Genomic DNA, 20,820 nt, shown 5'->3' on the forward strand with positions numbered 1-20,820 from the left:
AACCGAGGTCCAAGGCCCCACTCTGTCTACTTGTTCTAGCTCTCACACTCTAAACGAGGGCCCTTTTCTTGGTCTTTTTAGTGCCACGTTTTTCACATTTTTGTGCTTCGTGTTGGTGATGTCACTGTTTAAAATGGCCCCCAAACATAGTGCTGTCTAGTGTTCCTAAGCGCAGGACATCTGTGATGTGCATTATGGAGAAAGTATGTGTGTTAGATAAGCTTTGTTCAGGCATGAGTTATAGTGCTGTTAGCCGTGAGTTCAATGTTAATGAATAAGCTATATATATTAAATAAGGTGTCTTTAAACAGAAACACACAAAAAGTAAAGTTTCATATTGACAGGAACTATGCTGTATTCCCCGAGGAGCAGTGGTTCAGGATCTGCCAATTCGTTGTTTTTGGCAACTTTATAGAACATTAACTACTTTGAATAATGAGAATTGACTGTATTTGTTTCCTGTTCTTCTTCCTGGCCTCAACCTGGGCTTATATAGTTATTTTGTGTGTGTGTGTGTGTGTGTGTGTGTGTGTGTGTGTGTGTGGAGGGTCGGGATAACTTTTTATTTTGACAAAATTTCAAACTTACAGGAAACTTGCAAGAATAACATAATGAGGTTCTTTCTAGTGGAACTATAAGTGGGTTAATAGTGTCCCCTGCAAAATTCATGTCCAGCCGGAACTTCAGAATATGACCTTATTTGGAGATGGGTGTTGGAAGATGTAATTAGTTACTATGAAGTCATACTGCATTAGGGTGGGCCCTAAATCCAGTGACTGGTGTCCTTATAAGAAGAGGAGAGGACACACAGAGATACACACAGGAGAGAATACCATGTGATGATGGAGGTGGAGATTGGCGTGATGCAGCTACAAGCCAAGGAACGCCAAGGATTGCTTAGAGCCACCAGAAACTAGAAGGAGGCAAGGAAAGATTCTTCCCTAGAGCCCCCAGAGGGACTAACACGTTCATTTTTGGACTTGAAGCCTCTAGAATTGTGAGAATAAATTTGTTGTCTCAAGCCACTGAGTTTGTGGTAACTGGTTATGTCAAACCCTAGGAAACTAGTACAGTAACCCTTTATTCTGATTCACCAATTTGTTATTATTGGTCTCTCTGTCTGTTTCCCTTTCTCTACATGTGTATATCTAATTTTTTTCTGTACTATTTCAGAGGAATTGAGAGACATAGTGAACCTGTACCCCAGAATGTTTATTTCCTAGGTTAAGGACAGCTCTTACATAAGCATAGTATAATTACAAAACTAGGAAATTAAAAATTGATGAAATACTGTTATCTGATCAGTCGTATATGCTCAAATTTTATCAGTTGCCTAATAATGATCTGTTTTCCCTGGTCCAAGATCCAGTCCATGATCATATGTTCATTTTCTTTTCATGCCTCTTTAGTCCTGCATTAATCTGGGATAGTTCCTCAGACTTCCTTTGTGTTTCTTGACCTTGCCATTGTTGAGGTGTATAGGCCAGTTATTGTGGGCTTGTTTGATATTTTCTCTGTTTAGATTTAGGGTATGCATTTTTGGTAGTAATACAGTGGAGGTTGTCCTGTATTCTGGTTGTTGCCTCATATTAAGAAGCATTTGATGCTGGTTTACATCAACATTCATGACTTGATTAAGATGGTGTCTGACAGGTTTCTCCACTGTAAAGTTACTGTTTTTCCCTTTGGAATTAATAAGTAATTTGAGGGGAATCATTTTGTGATCATGTATATATCCTCTTCATCCTCAAACTTTTACCCACTAGTTTTAGCATTCATTGATAATTTTGTAAATCCGTCATTTATTTATTTGTTTATATCAATGTAGACTTACAGTCTTGTTTTATTCAGTAGGTTATAATCCTTTACTGTCATTATTTATTTGATGCTGGAATGTCCCACATTTGGCCAGTGAGAGCCCCTTCATTCAGGCTCATGTGTCCTTTTTACATGTTCTCATTATTCCTTGGGCATGGGCACTTTCTCACTCTCTGGCTCAAGATATTTCAGGCTCATTTTGTCCTTCCCTGTCCCATCCCTGGTATCACCCACTTGGTTAAAGAGCTGACCTGGGCTGATTTAATGTATTAAAGAGGTATTCTGGAGTTAAAAGTGTGTGTGTGTGTGTGTGTGTGTGTGTGTGTGTGTGTGTGTGTGGACTCTGAGTAGGCCAAATGATATTTTCCAGTTTCTTTACTGTCCTAGATAACTAAGTGAGCTTTCTCAGAGCTGTCAGGTAACTGAATCCTGACAGGTGTCTGTGGAGGGTAGCACCTTCTTGAGGATAGATACCTCTTCCTCTTGCAGTCCTGCCCCACCATAGGAATTTCTGCATGAGAAGGAACATGCTTAGACCTGTTAAGTATTAAAATACCATCTATGTTATGGCTGAATTTATTTTTATGAATTTGTTCCCTTCTTCCTAGTTAAGAAAGTTTTAATGGTATATTTTAATCTTAATTTATTTTTTTAAACTACAATGGCACTGGATGAGGGATTTTATTTCTGATTCGGTGGTCAGCTCATAGTAGTTGACCTTAATTTGATTCCCAATGCAAATATAAAATTTTCCTTAAAATGCAAATTTAAAAACTTACAAAGTGAGTATTTGTCTGTCATAGACATTTAAAAAAACAAAATGGCTTGAGGAAAGAAGTCAGTGTTGTCACTGTTCCTGGATATAAACTCCTTGGCTCCTTTGGGTCTTCTAGGGTGGATCCCTTGCCCTTTCTATTTCTGGTGCATTCTCAGGCTGCCTGCTCCCCTTCCTGGTGAACACCAGATGTCTGTGCTCAGTCCTCCTTTGCTCCCTTGCTTCTCTCAGCTTCTTTCCTCTCAGATATGATACCATGCAGAACTTTGGAGTGTTCATTGTTTGTCCTCACACGCTTGTATTTTGGAGTTCGTTGTCTAGTTGTGTTGTCCACGTGCTTGTGGTTTTGCTATCTCGTGACTCTTTCTTTCTGTGGCGGTTCAGAGACATTTAAAAACTCTGCCAGTCCTCTCTTGCCTTCTCACTTCCAGGATGACCAAGAAAAGAAGGAACAATGGTCATGCCTAAAAGGGCCACAGACATGTGCAGCCTGTTCGCTGCACAACTGTTCGCGACGTGTGCCCAAGGACAAGGCTGTTAAGAAATTCGTCATTTGGAACATAGTAGAGGCCGAAGCTTTCAGGGACATTTCTGAAGCCAGTGTTTTCGATGCGTGTGCACTTCCCAGACTGTATGTGAAAGTACATAACTGCACGAGTTGTGCCATTCACTGCAAGGTAGTCAGAAATCATTCTCAGAAAGTCTGGAAGGACTAAACATCGTCACCTTGTTTTAGATATGGGGGTGCTGCCCCACAGCCTCCACCAAAGCCCATGTAAGGAGCTAAGTCCTTAAAGACTGAAGAAATACTGTTCTTTGAAAAGACAATAAAATGGAAATTATACTTAAAATAAAATAAAAGCTATGCTGCCACCGATGCCATTTCTGGGCTTCCACAGTGTTACTGTATATTTAGTGAAGTTGATTTCACTGGGTTTTTTTTTCTTTGAAAACCATTTCTACAGAGAAAAAGAAATTGGGATGTAGAATACCCATCCTTTCCAGGAGAGAGTCCACTGCAGTGCAGACGAGCAGGTCTCAGGACCGTGGGGGCAGAAGCTTCCCTCTCTGAAGCATGGCTCAGGTGTGGAGAAGGATTTCAGGAGACTCCTGAGACTCTGGTAAAGTCATAATATTTTTTTCCCTGAAATGCTGAAGGGCAAATCTGAGATTCCTGAGAGTTCAGGCCACTGTAATTATATTTCTTCAGAATTCCCTTCCTTATTTTCTTTCAGAACACTGTAATTGGTGTGTTACTTTTTTCTCCTCATCCTTGAATTCCTTAAAAATTGTGGCATAGCAGTATTCACCTCTTTCTGTCATGCAGAACCTTTGTACTTCTTTGTAAGTGAAGGATACATACTGAAAATGTTCTCAGAAGATGAAACTGTTGAGCATCCTTCTCTTTAAAAGAAGTATTTATGAAATGCTTACATATTTAGAATCTAATGGCAGCGAGATATTCTGGTTAATTTTGGTGTATGTGGTAACTTTGAAGTACTCAGCATAAGAAGGAGTACTCACCACTAAAGGTTAGACAGCTCAAGGTTAGATAGCTCTCTGTTTAGATTCTGGAAGAATACAAAAATGCACTGTAAGTATTTGCTTTGGGACTACTTGTTGGTAAATAAAGGAAAACAGAGGAATATGTTAAAGGGGTGTAGTGTAAGTTCTTGAATATTTTATGTAATATTGTTGGTTTTTAGCCCTTGTCACATAAACTGCTACATCATCACTAATTATCATTATTGTTGTCATTATCTGCCTGCAGTCATTAACAGCTGAAAAGAAGACTACTACAGAAAAACACCTTGAATTATCCTCTGGACCCAAGACAGGTAATATTTTGTTGATTTCTTGGCAGAAAAGGTATAAGGCTAATGTATCCTCCTTTGATTTATTTGCTTTCTTTTAAAAAGATGTTTACATAGTTTGGGTAGGCTATATATTCATGGTTAAGAAAACACCCAAACAATGTAAAAAGGTATTGTTTTGAAAAAATCTCTCATCTTTGTCACCATCCACCCCATTTTTTCTGTGTCATGTAGGTAATTATTAAAATTTTTTGTCTCTTTCCTGGGTTCACTGTTATCAACAGAGCCCAGTAGGCAAGCTCAGGTTCATAGCTCCAGGGTTTTAAAAAGAATCTGATTTGGGAAATAAAGTTATGATCTATGATATAAGGACTATACTACTTAGTCAATGAAATTTTTACTTGACAAATTAGTTAGGGAAGGCTTTCAGTTACAGATAGTAGGAAGTTGTATTGGAGTGTTTGAAGAGATGGGTTGAATTTATCCCCTGCAACAAGAAGGACAGGGGGCCAGACTCATTTTGAGTTCTGCTGCCTTAGTGTAGGGTTTGTTTTTGCAGTCGTGAGGTAGAGGCTGAATTCTCCAGGCTCAATTCTCAGGAAAAGTATAGGCTTGGAGGATTTTCTCCAAATGAACTTTTCCTCTGAGAAGGAGTACTCTCCCTAGGACCTCTGCCTTGGCCAGAGCCTTTTACATAGGGTCACCTCCACTAAAGGGACATCAGTGAAATTAAGGATTTTTAAACATGTATGTTGCTGCTCAAAGAACATTGGGATTTTGTTAGGAAGAAGAGGGAGTGGCTATCAGGGAGGCCACTGGTTCTGCTGCTACACTCAGTGACCCTCTGGGCAGGAAGGATGAGGGCTTGAGACTTCAGGGATCTCATCTGACCCTGAAGTGGCCTGACTGTATCTTGAGTGTGGGGTCTTGAGATAGCAAGCCAAACATGCTGAGCCTCAGTTTCTGCGTCTGGAAAATAGGCCTAAGAATTGTGTATCTCATTGCGTTATTGTGAGTTTAAAAAATAATAATAATCAAAACGCCTAGTTCAAAGGTTTACACTTAGCCGGTGCTTAATGGCAGCAATTGCTGTTGTGTTTGATGGCAGAGTGGGAGAGCCGCTCAGAGTCCTGCGGGGTGGGGAAGCTTTCTGTGAGTAAGAGACTCAACACTTTAAGCTGTATTATTACTTCACTAACATTTAAGGGGGTTCTTTTTATGCAATTGAAGAATAAAATTCCCCTAATCTTTTTGATTCATAAAATGCTGTATTATAAAATACCATAGTCTTCTGATGGCGCTACAGAATTTAATTTTTAATATTATTAGTGCTGAATGTTGTGATTTTCAAAGATCAATTTAATTCTGATTTCTAAACTGTCATAATGTATGGAGAGAATAGTATAGTTGATCCTTGAATGACTGACATGGGGGGCTGGGGCGCTGACCCTCCACACAGTCAGAAATACGCCTGTAACTAACTTTACAGTCAGCTTTCCTTGTCCGCAGTTCTGCATCAGCGGATTCAACCTACTGCGGGTCATGCCGTACCGTAGTGCATATTTATCGAAAAAAATCTGTGTGTAAGTGGATCTGCGCAGGTCAAACCTGTGTTGTTCAAGGGTCAACTAACTATTTTCTTTTACAGATGTGGCTTCTATCTTTTTTTGGAGACTTAAAATTGGTGTAGTCAAATTTAACTTGGAGAGAGAGAAATATTAAATAAGCTGCTACCTTGTATTTAATTTCAAAAGGATCTTTTGAGATGATTTCCCATGCCAATATATTCAACCTAAAACCTACTCTGCTGTGCTCTCGATTCTGTGGAATGATCAGTAGATTCTCATGGGCTGAAAGAGCTTGTATCCATGTATAATTAATTTATTTACAGCATAAGCAGGTGGTTAAGAACAGAAAGTATTGTTAATAACTTAACAGAAGCTTACAAATAGAAATTGATAGAAAAGGGGACTCAAGGCATTTCCTAGAACTGGTTCATTTTAAAAACAGTAACTTCTAACATATTAGTTTAAGACAGGCTATTAACAAAACTTCTAGGATGTGGAAGTAATATTTTTATGAGAGCTGGGAAGCAGAAGTGGGGGAACATACTTTTGCAAAGTGTGCAAAAAAGGGGGAGACTCCATTTCCTTGTTTCCGCATCTCTATTTCCTTACCTGTAAGGCACTGAGAACCAGAGAAGGAAAGGGGAGGAAATGGAGGAGAAGAGAAGGGGTGAGAGAAGTGAGCAAATGAATGTTGGCAAAGGATCTCGCCAGAAGGTTTGAGGGACGTGGAAGAAGATAAAAACTTGAAATGAAAGAGGCTGGAACCTTTGTAGTTAGTGATTTTCTTTAAAAGGCAAAACTTTAAAAAAGTGTATTTACCAAGCAAAATGAAACTATGTAATAAAAAGAAGATAGTGTTTATTTTTTTTCTTGAAATACCCTGCAAAATATGTTCTCAAAATATTTATTTGTTATGGAGTCAGAAATCTCCTTGAGAAGCATTAGTAAATTTTTATGTATGTATTTGTTATTATTATTTAAAAAAAATGTCTAGTCAGGTCTTCTGCCCATTTTTTAAAAAAATTCTTTTTTTTTTATTATTATATCCTTTTTTGGCTGCATCAGGTCTTAGTTGTGGCACGTGGGCTTCTCTGCAGTGTGGCGTGTGGGCTCTGTAGTTTGCGGCACGCAGGCTCTCTCATTGAGGTCCGCGAGCTCAGTGGTTGTGGCACGTGGGTTTAGTTGGCCCACGGCATGTGGGAATCTTAGTTCCCCAGCCAGGGATCAAACCTGCATCCCCTGCATTGGAAGGCAGGTTCTTTACCACTGAACCACCAGGGAAGTCCCGCATTAGTAAATTTTTAAATTATTATTTCTTGATGTGCTTTTCTCCCTGTTGGACCATAGATTTTTTCAGGGCAGACCCTCCTCTATTGCTCATCTTTATATCCTAGGTGGCTAGGGCTAGGATATGGCTAGGGCTGCCATAATAAAATGCTACAAACTGGGTGTGTTTGTTTGTTTGTTGGGTTTTTTTTTTTGCAGTACGCGGGCCTCTCACTGTTGTGGCGTCTCCCGTTGCGGAGCACAGGCTCCGGATGCACAGGCTCAGCGGCCATGGCTCACGGGCCCAGCCGCTCCGCGGCATGTGGGATCTTTCCGGACTGGGGAACAAACCCGTGTCCCCTGCATCGGCAGGCGGACTCTCAACCACTGCACCACCAGGGAAGCCCCAAACTGGGTGTTTTTAACAACAAAAACTTCTTATCTTGCAGTTGTGGAGGCTAGAAGTCTAAAGTGAAGGTATTGGCAGGGTTGCTTCCTTCTAGGATGTGCTCCAGGCTTCTTTCCTTGACTTGTAGGTGGCTGTCTTCTCCAACTGTCTCTTTACTGTGTTTTCGCTCTCTGCATGTATGGTTCTGTGTTCAAATTTCTCCTTTTTGCAAGGACAGGTGTCATATTAGATTAGGGCCCACACTAATAATATCGCTTTAGACCCTATCTTCAAATAAGTTCACATTCTTAGATGCTGGGGGTTAGACTTTTAACATATGAATGAGTTTTGGGGGGACACAATTCAGCCTATAACACCAAGTCCTAGCATAGTGCCTAGCACACGTTGGTCACCCAGAAATATTTATAAATACATGGTAACTATTCTCATAGTCTGGCTGATGTTGTTCCTGGAATTTCGTTGGAATGAGCCTTGATTTCAAGGGCAACCCCTTTTTAGCAAGTAAAATGAATTACTGAGTAATAAATTCCTGGTAGAGGTTAACTATAAATTATACAGTTAGGTGCCTATAATTTATAGGTTTATGAATTTGTTATATAATCTGAAAATAGTGATAACTTCCCGTCTCCATTCAGGCTCTTATTGTATATAAGAAAAATACTGTAGACTGGGTGGCTTATAAACAAAAGAAATTTATTTCTCACAGTTCTGGGGGCGGAAAGTCAGGACATTGATTTAGTGTCTGGCGAGGACTCGCTTCCTGGTTCATAGCACCTCCCTGCTGCATCCTCATAGGGTAGAAGAGGCTGGGGATCTCTCTGGGGCTTCTTTTGTAGGGCACTAATTCCATTCATGAGGGCTCCACCCTCATGATCTAATTACCCCCTAAAGGCCACACCTCTTAATACCATAACACTGGGATTTGGCTTCAATATGTGAGTTTTAGGGGAACACAAACATTCAGTCTGTAGCATTCTACTTTTTCTTTTTTGATTTACTTGTCCAGATGCATAATAATGAAAAAGATTGATAATGTCTTTGGCAAGTAAGTACACAGCTTAGTTTTATTAGCTCTTTAAATCAATATGAGTTCTTAGGTTATTGTGAATAGTTTATATTTAATTTTTTATTTTGAAGGATAGACAACTTTAGTAATTCTAGATGTTCATGGAACAAAGTAAGTGTTCAGTAAGTGTTTACTATTATTTCATGTTTTTGTGCCTTTGTAAATGTTGATTTTCCAGACATCGTTTTGTCAGTGAATCTTCCTTTCCTGATCAACATAAAGTGGAGCATCCACCTTTTTGGCGCCATCATCATTATACTGTGACATATCTCTAATACAGTATTTAATTTTTCTTTTCATGATCAACTAGTGTTGCCTTTCAGATCATGCATTCCTTGAGGGCAGGAGTTTTCTTTCTTTTTTTTTTTTTTGTTTCCTCAAGGTTTACTATATCAGAGGTGTTATATAAATAGGTATTTAATGAAGTCATTTAACTTTTGAGCCTGTTTCCTCTTCTGTAAAACTCGAGTTATAATATCTAATCTCTAAACTTTATACTGTATTGAAATGTGACTAAGAGAGTTTTTTTTTTTTTGGTTTTAGCATTATAACTCACCTATCTACTCAATAGGAATAGAAAATTTGATTTTTATTAGATACCTATTCCTTTTCTGATCAAAATCAGTAAAATTTTCTGTTGGACTTCTGGTTCCATCGAGATAGAGTCGCCCTGTTCCTTCTAGGTTTCCTGTCTATCAGAATGGCTAAAATAAAATATAGTGACCACACCAAGTGCTGCTGCTGATGTGAAAAACTGGATCAGTCACACATTGCTGGTGGGACTATAAAATGGCACAGCCGCCCTGGAAAACATTTTGGCAGTTCATTAACAAGACTAAACGCACAATTACCATACAGCCCAACAATTGCACCCTTAGACATTTATTCTGGAGAATGAAAGTTACAGTCACATAAAATGCTGTACACAGTGTTCATAGTGGCTTCATTTGTCATAGCCCCAAACTGGAAACAACCCAGATGTCCTTCAAGGGTAACTGATTAAACAAGCTGTGGTTCATCCACACCACAGAACACTGCTCAGTAATAAAAAGAAAGTGACTGGTGATACACACAACAGCCTGGTGAATGTCCAGGGAATAATGCTGAGCACAAAAAGCCAGTCCTAAAAGGTAACACAGGTGATTCCATTTATATATTATTCTTGAAATGACAAAATTATAGAAGTGCAAAACTGCCTTGTGGTTGCTAGGGATTGGGAATTGAGGTGGGGAGGGGAGTTATCCTCACAGGGATGGCTGTGTAAGATATCCTCACAGGGATGGAGTTCTCTATCTTGACTATCAGTGTCGACATTCTGTGTTGTACTGTGGTGTTCATGATGTTACCATTGGAGGGGTTGGGTGAAGCATACACGGGCCCTCTCTGTTATTTCTGACAGCTGTATGTGAACCAACTATTACCTCAAAATAAGTTTAATTAATTAAAATAGTTTGCTGTTAAGTATTTTAAGCAAACTGCTGTTACCAGGGCTCCTAGTATGGCAAAGGAAGCACACAGAAGCATTCCGATTACAGATAATTATTGGTGTGGTTTGTTTTGTGGTTTTTTTTTTTTTTTTTTTTTTTTTTGCGGTATGTGGGCCTCTCACTGTTGTGACCTCTCCCGTTGCGGAGCACAGGCTCCGGACGCGCAGGCTCAGCGGCCATGGCTCACGGGCCCAGCCGCTCCGCGGCATGTGGGATCTTCCTGGACCAGGGCACGAACCCACGTCCCCTGCATCGGCAGGTGGACTCTCAACCACCGTGCCACTAGGGAAGCCCTGTTTTGTGTTTCCTTATGGCTTGATGAAATATTCTACGAAGTTTTATAGTTTTGTAATTATTCGAAGGTTATTTTTGAGTTTTCATTTGTGCTCCAGTCATTTTCCTTGTCTTTTATGACTTTTCTCAATCATTTTGACTTCTTTTTCTTCTTGTAATTTGGCTTTAATTCAAAGAATCTTAGCCAGGTTGTACATAGACCTTCAGTTCGGAAGATTTGAAATAAGACATTGCTTTCACTATCAGCAGAATATTGTATATTTGTGACTTCAGCAAAGTAACATGTATAAAACTTCATTTTGATCAATAACTGTATCAATTGGCCATTTTTATATTTTCCCTTTTTCTTTTGCAGAACCTACCACATCTAAGAGTACCAGTGGGCTTACAGCTATAACATGGAGTTCCAGTGGAAGTGATCTGTCAGATGAAGATAAAACAATTTTGAAATCACAGAGAGAGAATGGACATGGTTCTAGAATAGGCAGGTTTTATAGCAGGAATATTTTCTCTCCAGAAGATGGGGCCAGTGAAGGTAAATTGATAATTTTGTAAGAAATTTAGTTTCTGTTATAGATTAGATTTTAATAATGGAAGAAACTTACACTCATTTTCTAATATTGATACTTAGCATTTTTAAAAATAATACTGAGTCGCAGCCTCCCAGCCTTTTAGAAACATTTTCTCATAATATTTATCACAATAACTCTAAGAGATAAGTATTACCAGTATTATTTTTACAGTTAACAACTTAAGCTTGAACATGTTAGAACTGGTTGGATTCCACTTTGGGTCTCTTTGACCAAGCCAGTTCTCTGAAGTACAGGTACATGTTAGAGATATTGCAGGTTTGGTTCCCGACCACCGCAATAAAGTGAAAGTTGCAGCAAACCGAGTCACATGAATGTTTGGGTTCGCAGTGCACATACAAGTTATGTTTACGTACTACTGTAGTCTATTAAGTGTGCAGCAGCATTATATCTAAAAAGAAATGCACGTACCCTAATTAAAAGGTACTTTATTGCAGAAAAAATGCTAACCATCATCGGAGCCTTCATTCAGCAAGTCGTGTATTTTTGCTGGTGGAGGATCTCGCTTCAGTGTTGATGGCTACTCACTGAAGGCTGGGGTTGGTGTGGCAGTTTCTTGAAATGAGGCAACAATGAAGTTTGCTGCATCGATCGACTCTTTCTTTCATAAACGATTTCTCTGGAGCTTGCTATGCTGCTCGATAGCATTTTAGCCACAGGAGAACTTCTTTGAAAATTGAAGTCAGTCCTCTCAAACCTTGCTGCTGGCTTTATCAACTAAGTTTTTGTAATGTTCTAAATCCTTTGTTGCCATTTCAACAGTCTTCACAGCCTCTTCACCAGGAGTAGATTCCATCTCAAGAAATCACTTTCTTTGCAGATCCATAAGCAGCAGCTCCTCACCTGTTAAGAGTTTTATCCTGAGCTTGCAGCAATTCAGTCACATCTTCAGGCTCCACTTCTAGTTCTACTTCTCTTGTTATTTTCACCACATCTGCAGTCCTTCCTCCACTGAAGTCTTGAACCCCTCAAAGTCATCCATGAGGGTCAGAATCCACTTCTTCCAAACTCCTGTTACTGTGGACATTTTGACCTCTTCCCACTGAATGAATCACAGGTGGTGTTTTTTTTGTTTTTTTTGTTTTTTGTTTTGCGGTACGCAGGCCTCTCACTGTTGTGGCCTCTCCTGTTGCGGAGCACAGGCTCTGGATGCGCAGGCTCAGCGGCCATGGCTCACGGGCCTAGCTGCTCCGCGGTATGTGGGATCTTCCCCGACCGGGGCACAAATCTGTGTCCCCTGCATCGGCAGGCGGACTTTCAACCACTGCGCCACCGGGGAAGCCCCACAGATGTTCTTAATGGCATCTAGAATGGAGAATCCTTTTCAGAAGGTTTTCAGGTGACTTTGCCCAGATCCATCAGAGGAATCACTGTCAATAGCAGCTATAGCCTTGCAAAATGAACTTCTTAAATAATAAGACTAGAAAGTTAAAATTATTCCTTGATCCATGGGCTGCAGAGTGGATGATGTGTTAGCAGGCATGAAAACAACATTCATTCCATTGTACACCATCTTCATCAGAGCTCTTGGGTGACCAGGTGCATTGTCGATGAATATTAATATTTTGAGAGGAATCATTTTTTCTGAGGAGTAGGTCTCAACAGTGGACTTAAAATATTCAGTAAACTATGTTGTAAACAGATGTGCTGTCATCCAGACTTTGTTCTGTTTATAGAGCACAGGCAGAGTAGATTTAGCATAATCCTGAAGCGCCTTAGGATTTTCAGAATGGTCGATGCGCATTGGCTTAACTTCAAGTCACCAGCTGTTTTAGCCCGTAACAAGACAGTCAGCCTGTCCTTTGTAGCTTTGAAGCCAGGCACTGATTTCTCCTCTTCAGCTGTGAATGTCCTAGATGGCATCTTCTTCTAGTAGAAGGCTGTTTCATCTGCATTAAAAATCTGTTATTTAGTGTAACCACCGTCATGAATTATCTTTGCTAGATCATCTGGATGACCTGGTGCAGCCTCTACATCAACAGTCACTGCTTGACCTTGCACTTTTATGTCATGGAGATGACTTCTCTCCTTAAGCCTCATGAACCAACCTCTGCTAGCTTTAAACTTTTCTTCTGCACCTTCCTCACCTGTATCAGCCTTCATAGAATTGAGGAGAGTTAGGACCTTGCTCTGGATTAGGCTTTGGCTTAAGGGAATGTTGTTTCTGGTTTGATCTTCTATCCAGACCATTAAAACTTTCTCCATATCAACAATAATGCTGGAGAAACTCTAGAAGAATACAAAAACAACTAACAGAAGTAGTTACCTGAGAATTGGGGTAGGGGTAAGAGTTGGGAGAAATGGGATGTTTATAGATAAGAGTAGGAGTATACTTTCTGCTGTCTTTTAATATATTTTAAAACTGTTGAACAACATGGATCTTTTACAGCTATAGAGGAAGAATAGATTTCAAACACATTAAAGATATTTAAAATTAAAATTGTATTTTTTAGATGATCTCCAGGTTATTGACTGGGAGATTGACAGTGACAGGGAAGATACATGTGATGAATTTGAAGACCGTGAGAGTGTGGTGGAAATATCTGACCGTGCTTCTTGTACAAGCAGTCGTTCTTTGACACCTCCAGAGATGCTGCTTGAACTTCCTAAGGTAAGAACGAATTGTTTCCAACTTTCCATTCTGTCTATGGCATTTGTTAGTCACAGCCTTTGGTGTTTTGTTTGAAACTCCTTCCTCAGGGACTACCACTTTTGACTCTGTGGATTATTTTGTTCTTTACCTCCTTTTCTCTAAATAACATGCTTGTAATGTGCTTTTTAAAAAATATATGTATTTATTTTACTTTTGGCTGCCTTGGGTCTTAGTTGCGGCCTGTGAGATCTTTTGTTGTGGTGCACCGGCTTCTCTCTAGTTGTGGCACATGGGCTCCAGAGTGCATGGGCTCTGTAGTTGTGGTGCGCAGGCTCACTAGTTGCGGCTCGTGGACTTTAGTTGCCCCGCGGCATATGGGATCTTAGTTCCCTGACCAGGGATCAAACCCGTGTCCCCTGCATTGGAAGGCAGATTGCTAACCATTGGACCACCAGGGAAGACCCTGTAATGAGCTTTTAAACGTGGATAAATACTGAGTACTTTTCTCCTCACCCACTCTCGCCTCTGCTACACATGGGACTTTCCCATCCCTCTGTTCCCCCAGGACAGATGTCTCATGGTCTGGTTACATTAGATTCAGCATTATGCAATTCTGAATAATAATATTCATAACAAGACAACTATTAATTGTGATTTTCCTTCCCAACTTTTCGTTTTTGTTGGAGTTAATCATTTGGGTTTTTGTTTGCCTAATTTTACTTATCATGAATAAAACTCTTAATTTTACTTATCATGAATAAAACTCTGATTTTTCACCATTGTTCAGTTCTCCCATTAAGATTTTCACACATAGCAGGCATTCTACTAGTTCTTTAAAAAAAAGTTTAAAAAATATTTTATTGAAGTATAGTTGATTTACAGTGTTGTGTTAATTTCTGCTGTATAGTAAAGTGATTCAGTTATATGTATTCTTTTTCATGTTCTTTTCCATTATGGTTTATCACAAGATACTGAATAGAGTTCCCTGTGCTCTACAGTAGGACCTTGTTGTTTATCCATCCTATATGTAATAGTTTGCACCTGCTAATCCCAAACTCCCAATCCTTCCCTCCCCCACCCCTCCCCCTTGGCAACCACAGGTCTGTCCTCTATGTTTGTGAGTCTGTTTCTGTTTTGTAGATATGTTGATTTGTGTCATAGTTCGGATTCCACCTATAAGTGATATCATATGGTATTTGTCTTTGTCTGACTTACTTCACTTAGCATGATAATCTCTAGGTCCATCCATGTAGCTGCAAATGGCATTATTTCATTCTTTCTTATGGCTGAGTAGTATTCCATTGTAATTATATACCACATCTTCTTTATCCTTTCAGCATTCTATTCGTTTTGTTTTTATGGAGAACTGTTTCCCACAACCTCCTAGCCGCTCGAATTTCAACTCAGAGTCCTCTGTGCTTTGTGAATGTAGCCACCCTTGAGTCACCCTTCACCGTCTTTTGGGGGAATTCCCTTCACCTCGCTCCTGCATGGAGCAACTTTATCCTGGACTCCTCTTTCTTGGTTGTTACTCTCATTTTGATTGAGCACATCTTCCACTAGCTTCCAAGAAAGGATTTATGGAAGATAATTTTTTGAGACTTGTCATGTCAGAAGATGCATTCATCACACTTTAATGTGTGATTGAAAATTTATATAGAATTTTAGGTTGGAAATTATTTTTCTTTAGAATTTTGAAGGCATTGCTTCATTGTCTTCTAGTTCCAGAGTTGCTATCAAGAAACCTGAAGCTCTTCTCACTCTTGATCTTTTAAGTTTTTCTTATTCCTTGTTTTAAACTGTTTGATTGTGATATGCCTATAGGTGTGGTTTTCTGCTTGGAGTTCGTCAAGCTTCTTGGATCTGTGGTTTGTCTGGGATCCCCAAGCTCACTTCTGGGTTCAGTGATTTGCTAGGAAGACACTCAGAACTTAGCATACAGTCATACTCACAGCTATGATTTATTACAGTGAAAAGATACAAAAGTAAAATCATCACTCTTCCAAGAGTCTTTTTCCAGTGGCGTCATACAGGGGATGCTTAACTGCTCCAGCAGAGAGTTTTGACAGTATATGTGCAGTGTTGTCTGCCGGGGGTGCTCATTGGTGACTCAGTGCCAACGGTTTTTATCAGGGGAGCTCTCTGCCTAACATGCGCCAGAATTTCAGTTTTCAGGATGGAAAACAGGTATTCAACATAAGCCATATTGTTTGCACAGGTTAGGCACAGGGAGATACTCTTATCATTGGGGAATGGTGGGAATCATCCTGAAATCTAAGTTCCCAGAGGTAGGCAAGGACCAACATTGTAAGCGGGGCTTTCTAGGGATACCTGTCTCGGGTCTGCTAAGTTAACTCTCCTCTTCACATGGGTTCAAAGGTTTCATCACATTTGGAGAGTTTTTTGCCTTTATTCAACACTTTTTTTTCTGACTCCCTTTTCCTTTCCTTCTGTGACTCAAATTATACGTATGTTATTTAGGCTCCTTGATATCGCGTCATGTATTATCGACACTGTGCTCATTTTTTCCCCTCTCTGTTTGATTTTGAGTGGTTTCTATTGCTATACCTTCAAGTTTGATAATCTTTTCTTCCTGTAGTGTCTAATCTGCTGTTAATACTATCCAGTGTATTTGTCAGGTCTAAAAGTTTGATATGTCATTTTATCTTGTCCATGTCTCTCCTTAACACGATCATACATTTGTCTGTGTTTTGAACATAAAGAGTATAATAGTTGTTTTAACGGCTTTTTCGGTAAATCTGTCATCTGTGTAATTTCTGTGTCTGTTTCTATTGATTGGTATTTCTTTTCATTATGGGTTGTATTTTTCTGCTTCTTTATTTACATGCCCGGAAATTTTTCAGTAGATACCAAATATTTTGAATTCTATGTTGTTGGGTGCCGGATTTTTAAAAAAAAATATTTTAATTTTGGCTTTGTTCTGTGGTGCAGTTACCTGGAAACAGTTTCATCCTTTTAGGTGTTGCTTTATGATTTATTAGGTGGGTCTGGGGAAGTACACAGTCTTATATCCCACTACTGAAGCAAGACCTTCCTGAGGTCTGTGTAATTCTCTGAATTATGGGTTTTTTCCAGTCAGGTTAACGGTTACGGTTTCCTGACCCTGTGTGAATAGTGGGCACTGTTCTTCTAATACTTCCAAATGGTTCTTTCGCTGGTCTAGTGTTGTTTCTTTATATGCACATGCTGATCAGTACTCTTCTGTACACTTGAGGGGGATGATTGGGGTTCTCTGTGCAACTCTGGCTTTTCTGGTACTCTGTGCTATGAACTCTAGCTGCTTTTGTCTCCATGGACTCTCAGCTCTGTCTCTTCAACTCAGGGAGCTCACCAGGTTCCACCTCAGTTCTCCCTCCCTACTGTGTGGTTTGGAAATTCTCTCAAGAAAGTAAGCTGGGGCAATTATAGAGCTCAGTTCGTTGTTTCCCAGCTTTCAGGGGTTAGTGTTCTTCTTGCCTGATGTCCCATGTCTTGAAAACCATTGTTTCAAGTATTTTGTCTCTTCTTTTCTTTTCTTTTTGATTGTTTCAGGCAGGAGGATAAATCCATTCCCTGTTATTCCATCATGGCCATCAACCTGATCTTTCCAGGCAGTCGAGCACATGAAAAGGTGCTCATCATCATTAGTCATTAGGGACATGCAAATCAAAACCATAATGAGATCTTACTATGTACCCATTAGTATGGCTGTTACCCATAAATGGGAAAAAAAGTGTTGAGGATGTGGAGAAATTGGAACCCTTGTGCACTACTGGTGGGAATGTAAAGTGATGCAGCCACTGTGGAAAACAGTTCGGTGGTTTCTCAAAAGTTAAAAATAGAATTACCATATGACCTAGTAATTTTGCTTCTGGACATATACCCAAAAGAATTGAAAGCAGGGACTCAGACACTTGTACATTGATGTTCATAGCAGCATTATTCACAATGGCCAAATGGTGGAAACAACCCAGATATCCATCAACAGATGAACGAATAAACAAAATGTGTGTGTATGTATATTGTCTACTAAAGAAATATTCACAGCATAAAAGTTGAGAGTTATGTTTTATTCGGCACGAATTTTTAGGACTTCAAGCCCGGGAGGCAGCATCTCAGGTAACCCTGAGAGAACTGCTCCGAGGAGGCGAGGGGGGGAGCCTGGTTATATTGGAGTTTTGCAACCAAGGGCAGGTGGTTAGAACGTCAAAAGATTATTTTTAATTAAAGTAAACTAGGCATCTCATGTAAAGGAATTTAACACTTTTCTATGTATGGGAAGATGAAAGAGTCTGGGCACACTGAAATCGTTCCTTTGATATATACCTCAGCTGTCTGGGGCCCGTATCCTGTGTTTTCATATCCTGAGTTCCCTCAGGGCTCACCACCTCACCGTAGGCTGGTGGCTGCAATCACTGATGACTGTGACATCCTTTGTTTACTGATATGCAGTCAGTATTCCATTTCTCAACATGTATGTATATTTTTGTATATATATCTACATATATGTATATGTATGTATATATGTATGTTACTGAACCAAACTTGGGTCCACTTGCCCGCGTGTACTAAAGCCAATCTATTGACACTGGCTTGTGGTGAGGGAAAGTACAGTGTTTATTGCATGGCGCCCCAACATGGGGCTGAGCAAGGAGAACAGGTGGCTCATGTTCAAAAGACCCAGAGTCCCCAAAGGCTTTCGGGGAAAAGTTTTTAAAGACAGGGTGAGTGAGAGGGTTGCAGGGTGCCTGATCAGCTTGTGGACATTTTTCTGATTGGTTGGTGGTGAAGTAATCAGGAGTCACCATCATCAACCTTCTGGTTCCGTCCAGTCTGGGGCCTTTGTGCTTGTGGTCAGCATGCAGCTCACTTATTCCACCTGGTGGGGGTTTCAGTGTCAGCAGAACAGGTCAAGGACATGGCTCAGCATGTTATCTATAGCTGATGCGGAAGAACTAAAGGCCCTTCACTTTGTTTAATGGCTAAACTATTATTATTTTATCTTGCCTGACTGTTTTGCTTTGTTTCTTCGTTATCTCACATCTCGAATTAAATTTGTTCTTTGGAACTTGGGGAAGTCCTAGGAGGCTGAAGCTTTCCTACAAACAAGAGGCCGGGTACTCAGCAGTGTCCTGCTCTGTTTCGCCTACAGCAGGCTATTATTCAGCATTCAAAAGGAATGAAATTCTGATACATGGTACAATGCGGATGAAACTTGAAAACATTAAGCTATGTAATTTTTTTTTTTTTTTTGCGGTACACGGGCCTCTCACCTTTGCAGCCTCTCCCGTTGCGGAGCACTGGCTCCGGACGCGCGGGCCCAGCGGCCATGGCTCACGGGCCCAGCCACTCCGCGGCATGTGGGATCGTCCCGGACCGGGGCACGAACCCGTGTCCCCTGCATCGGTAGGCGGACTCCCAACCGCTGCGCCACCAGGGAAGCCCTATGTAGATTTTTTTCTTGGCTTGTTTTTAGGGGAAATATTCTGTCACTTAAGGATATACTTATCCTTTGAAAGCTGCTGTAAATAACCACTTCTGAAGGACTGTAATGCTACATGGTAGAGATGCCGGGTACTAGACTGAGTTTACTAACTCAGCAAACTCTTGCATACAGGTTTTGTAGTGCTTGCAATTCAAGTTTATACCTTGTTAAAATTACAAATTACAGTATGACACAGACTTTTCAGGGTTGCTCTTGAATAATAGAGTTGAGTTATAAGAAGTGAGTGGCAAGCCTCCATAGTTCTCCAAAAGTGTGTCTCTGGGTGGTAGGATTATTGGAGAAGTTTATTTTCTTTTTTGCTATATTTATTTCATAAATAAAAAAACAAAAGCACAAGTCATTGGTTTTTCCCTCAAGGAAGACAGAGAATCAAATCACGTATAGTGAACATATACTGGGCCTTACATTGTACTAATTGCTTTATATAAGTGTATTAGTCCCTTTGAGCTGCTGTAGCAAAAATACTACAGACTGGGTGGCTTAAGCAACAGAAATTTATTTCTGACAGTTTTGGAGGCTGGGAAGTTCCGCCATCTAGGAGCCAGCAGATACGGTTTCTGTTGAGGATCCATAGCTGTCTTCTCACTGTGTCCTCAAATGATGGAGTGGGCGAGGGGTCTCCCTGGGTCCTTTTAATAAGGGCATTAATCCCATTCAGGAGGGCTACACCTAAAGGCTTCACTTTCAAATACCATCACATTGGGGATTAGGTTTCAACATGCAGTTTATAGCAGTACATTTTCCATTTGAGCCTTAAAACAATCTTGTGAAGTCAATGCTGTTATGCCCAATTTTCAGACAGGAAACTGTTAGAAAATTATGTGACTGTGACCAAGTTATGTAGTAAACAAGGCAGCTGTGAAACCTTGCAACAAAAATATTCAGGTGTTGTTTGAATGCCTCAGAATCTACATAGATTGCTTTCTTATGTTGGAAGAAGCTTGCGCATGGGCAGAACTTTGAAAGATATGGTCATAGAAAAGAGAAGACCTTGGCTTACTTCGTATTTAAAAATTCAAGACTTCTCTATGTAGTTTCTCATCAAGTACATTTCTCTTTATTAATAGTCATGTATGTTAAAAATATAACATACTACGTTGTCATTGAAAACTGACTCAAAAAATGGATTTCTCCAAGCAGGCATTGGGAGGCATTCCTATAATGTGGGAATTGTGGTTTGCCTAATCATAGCAGTGTTCTCTAGACCTTAACTCCTGCCTCCTTTTCTTCCTTTCTTTCCTCATACAGGAACACAGATTCAATTATTTTCCTTATTTTCTTCAAGCTGCTCTTAAATCTTTTTCTAATGCTCTTGCTGTCCTGAATTCCATGGGGGTTTCCAGCTGCCTGATGACATCTTTGTGTGGATGTCCTAAAGTTACTGCAAGTCTAAGAGTCCGAAGTCCTGTCCCTCTTCCTTTTAACCCAGGCTCATCCTCTTCATGCGTTTTTGGGCCTAGTTCATCGTTTTTCTTTTTCACTGCCCAAATCTATTCATTATCAGGTCATGCAGATTTGGCCTCAAAACCACAGCATCCCCACCACTTCTGCCCTAAATTGGGCCCTTTCATCTGTTGTCCGTTTTGTTTCAGTTGCTTCATAACTGATTTCTTAGCTTACATCTTTTTGTTAGA

General features: G+C 40.1%; 1 protein-coding gene and 1 pseudogene across 13 annotated transcripts in view; both read left to right on the top strand.

The window, feature by feature from the left end:
• The window catches only part of SPIDR (scaffold protein involved in DNA repair), a 403,848-nt gene that overhangs the window by 36,807 nt on the left and 346,221 nt on the right, over positions 1–20,820 (top strand). For all 13 annotated transcript variants that reach the window (XR_009559681.1, XR_009559679.1, XR_009559678.1 and 10 more), the window contains exons 2-5: positions 3,559–3,714; positions 4,365–4,431; positions 10,853–11,032; positions 13,541–13,698. Coding sequence is in view for 3 of the 13 variants with exons in the window: in XM_030859801.3 (XP_030715661.1) it covers positions 3,559–3,714; positions 4,365–4,431; positions 10,853–11,032; positions 13,541–13,698 (561 nt within the window). In the remaining 10 variants the exon portion in view is untranslated. The remainder of the gene's footprint in view (positions 1–3,558; positions 3,715–4,364; positions 4,432–10,852; positions 11,033–13,540; positions 13,699–20,820) is intronic.
• On the top strand, positions 3,026–3,372 carry LOC115855047 (small ribosomal subunit protein eS26 pseudogene; annotated as a pseudogene).

The sequence above is a fragment of the Globicephala melas genome, chromosome 17, assembly GCF_963455315.2.
Source record: "Globicephala melas chromosome 17, mGloMel1.2, whole genome shotgun sequence".
Lineage (NCBI taxonomy): Eukaryota > Metazoa > Chordata > Mammalia > Artiodactyla > Delphinidae > Globicephala > Globicephala melas.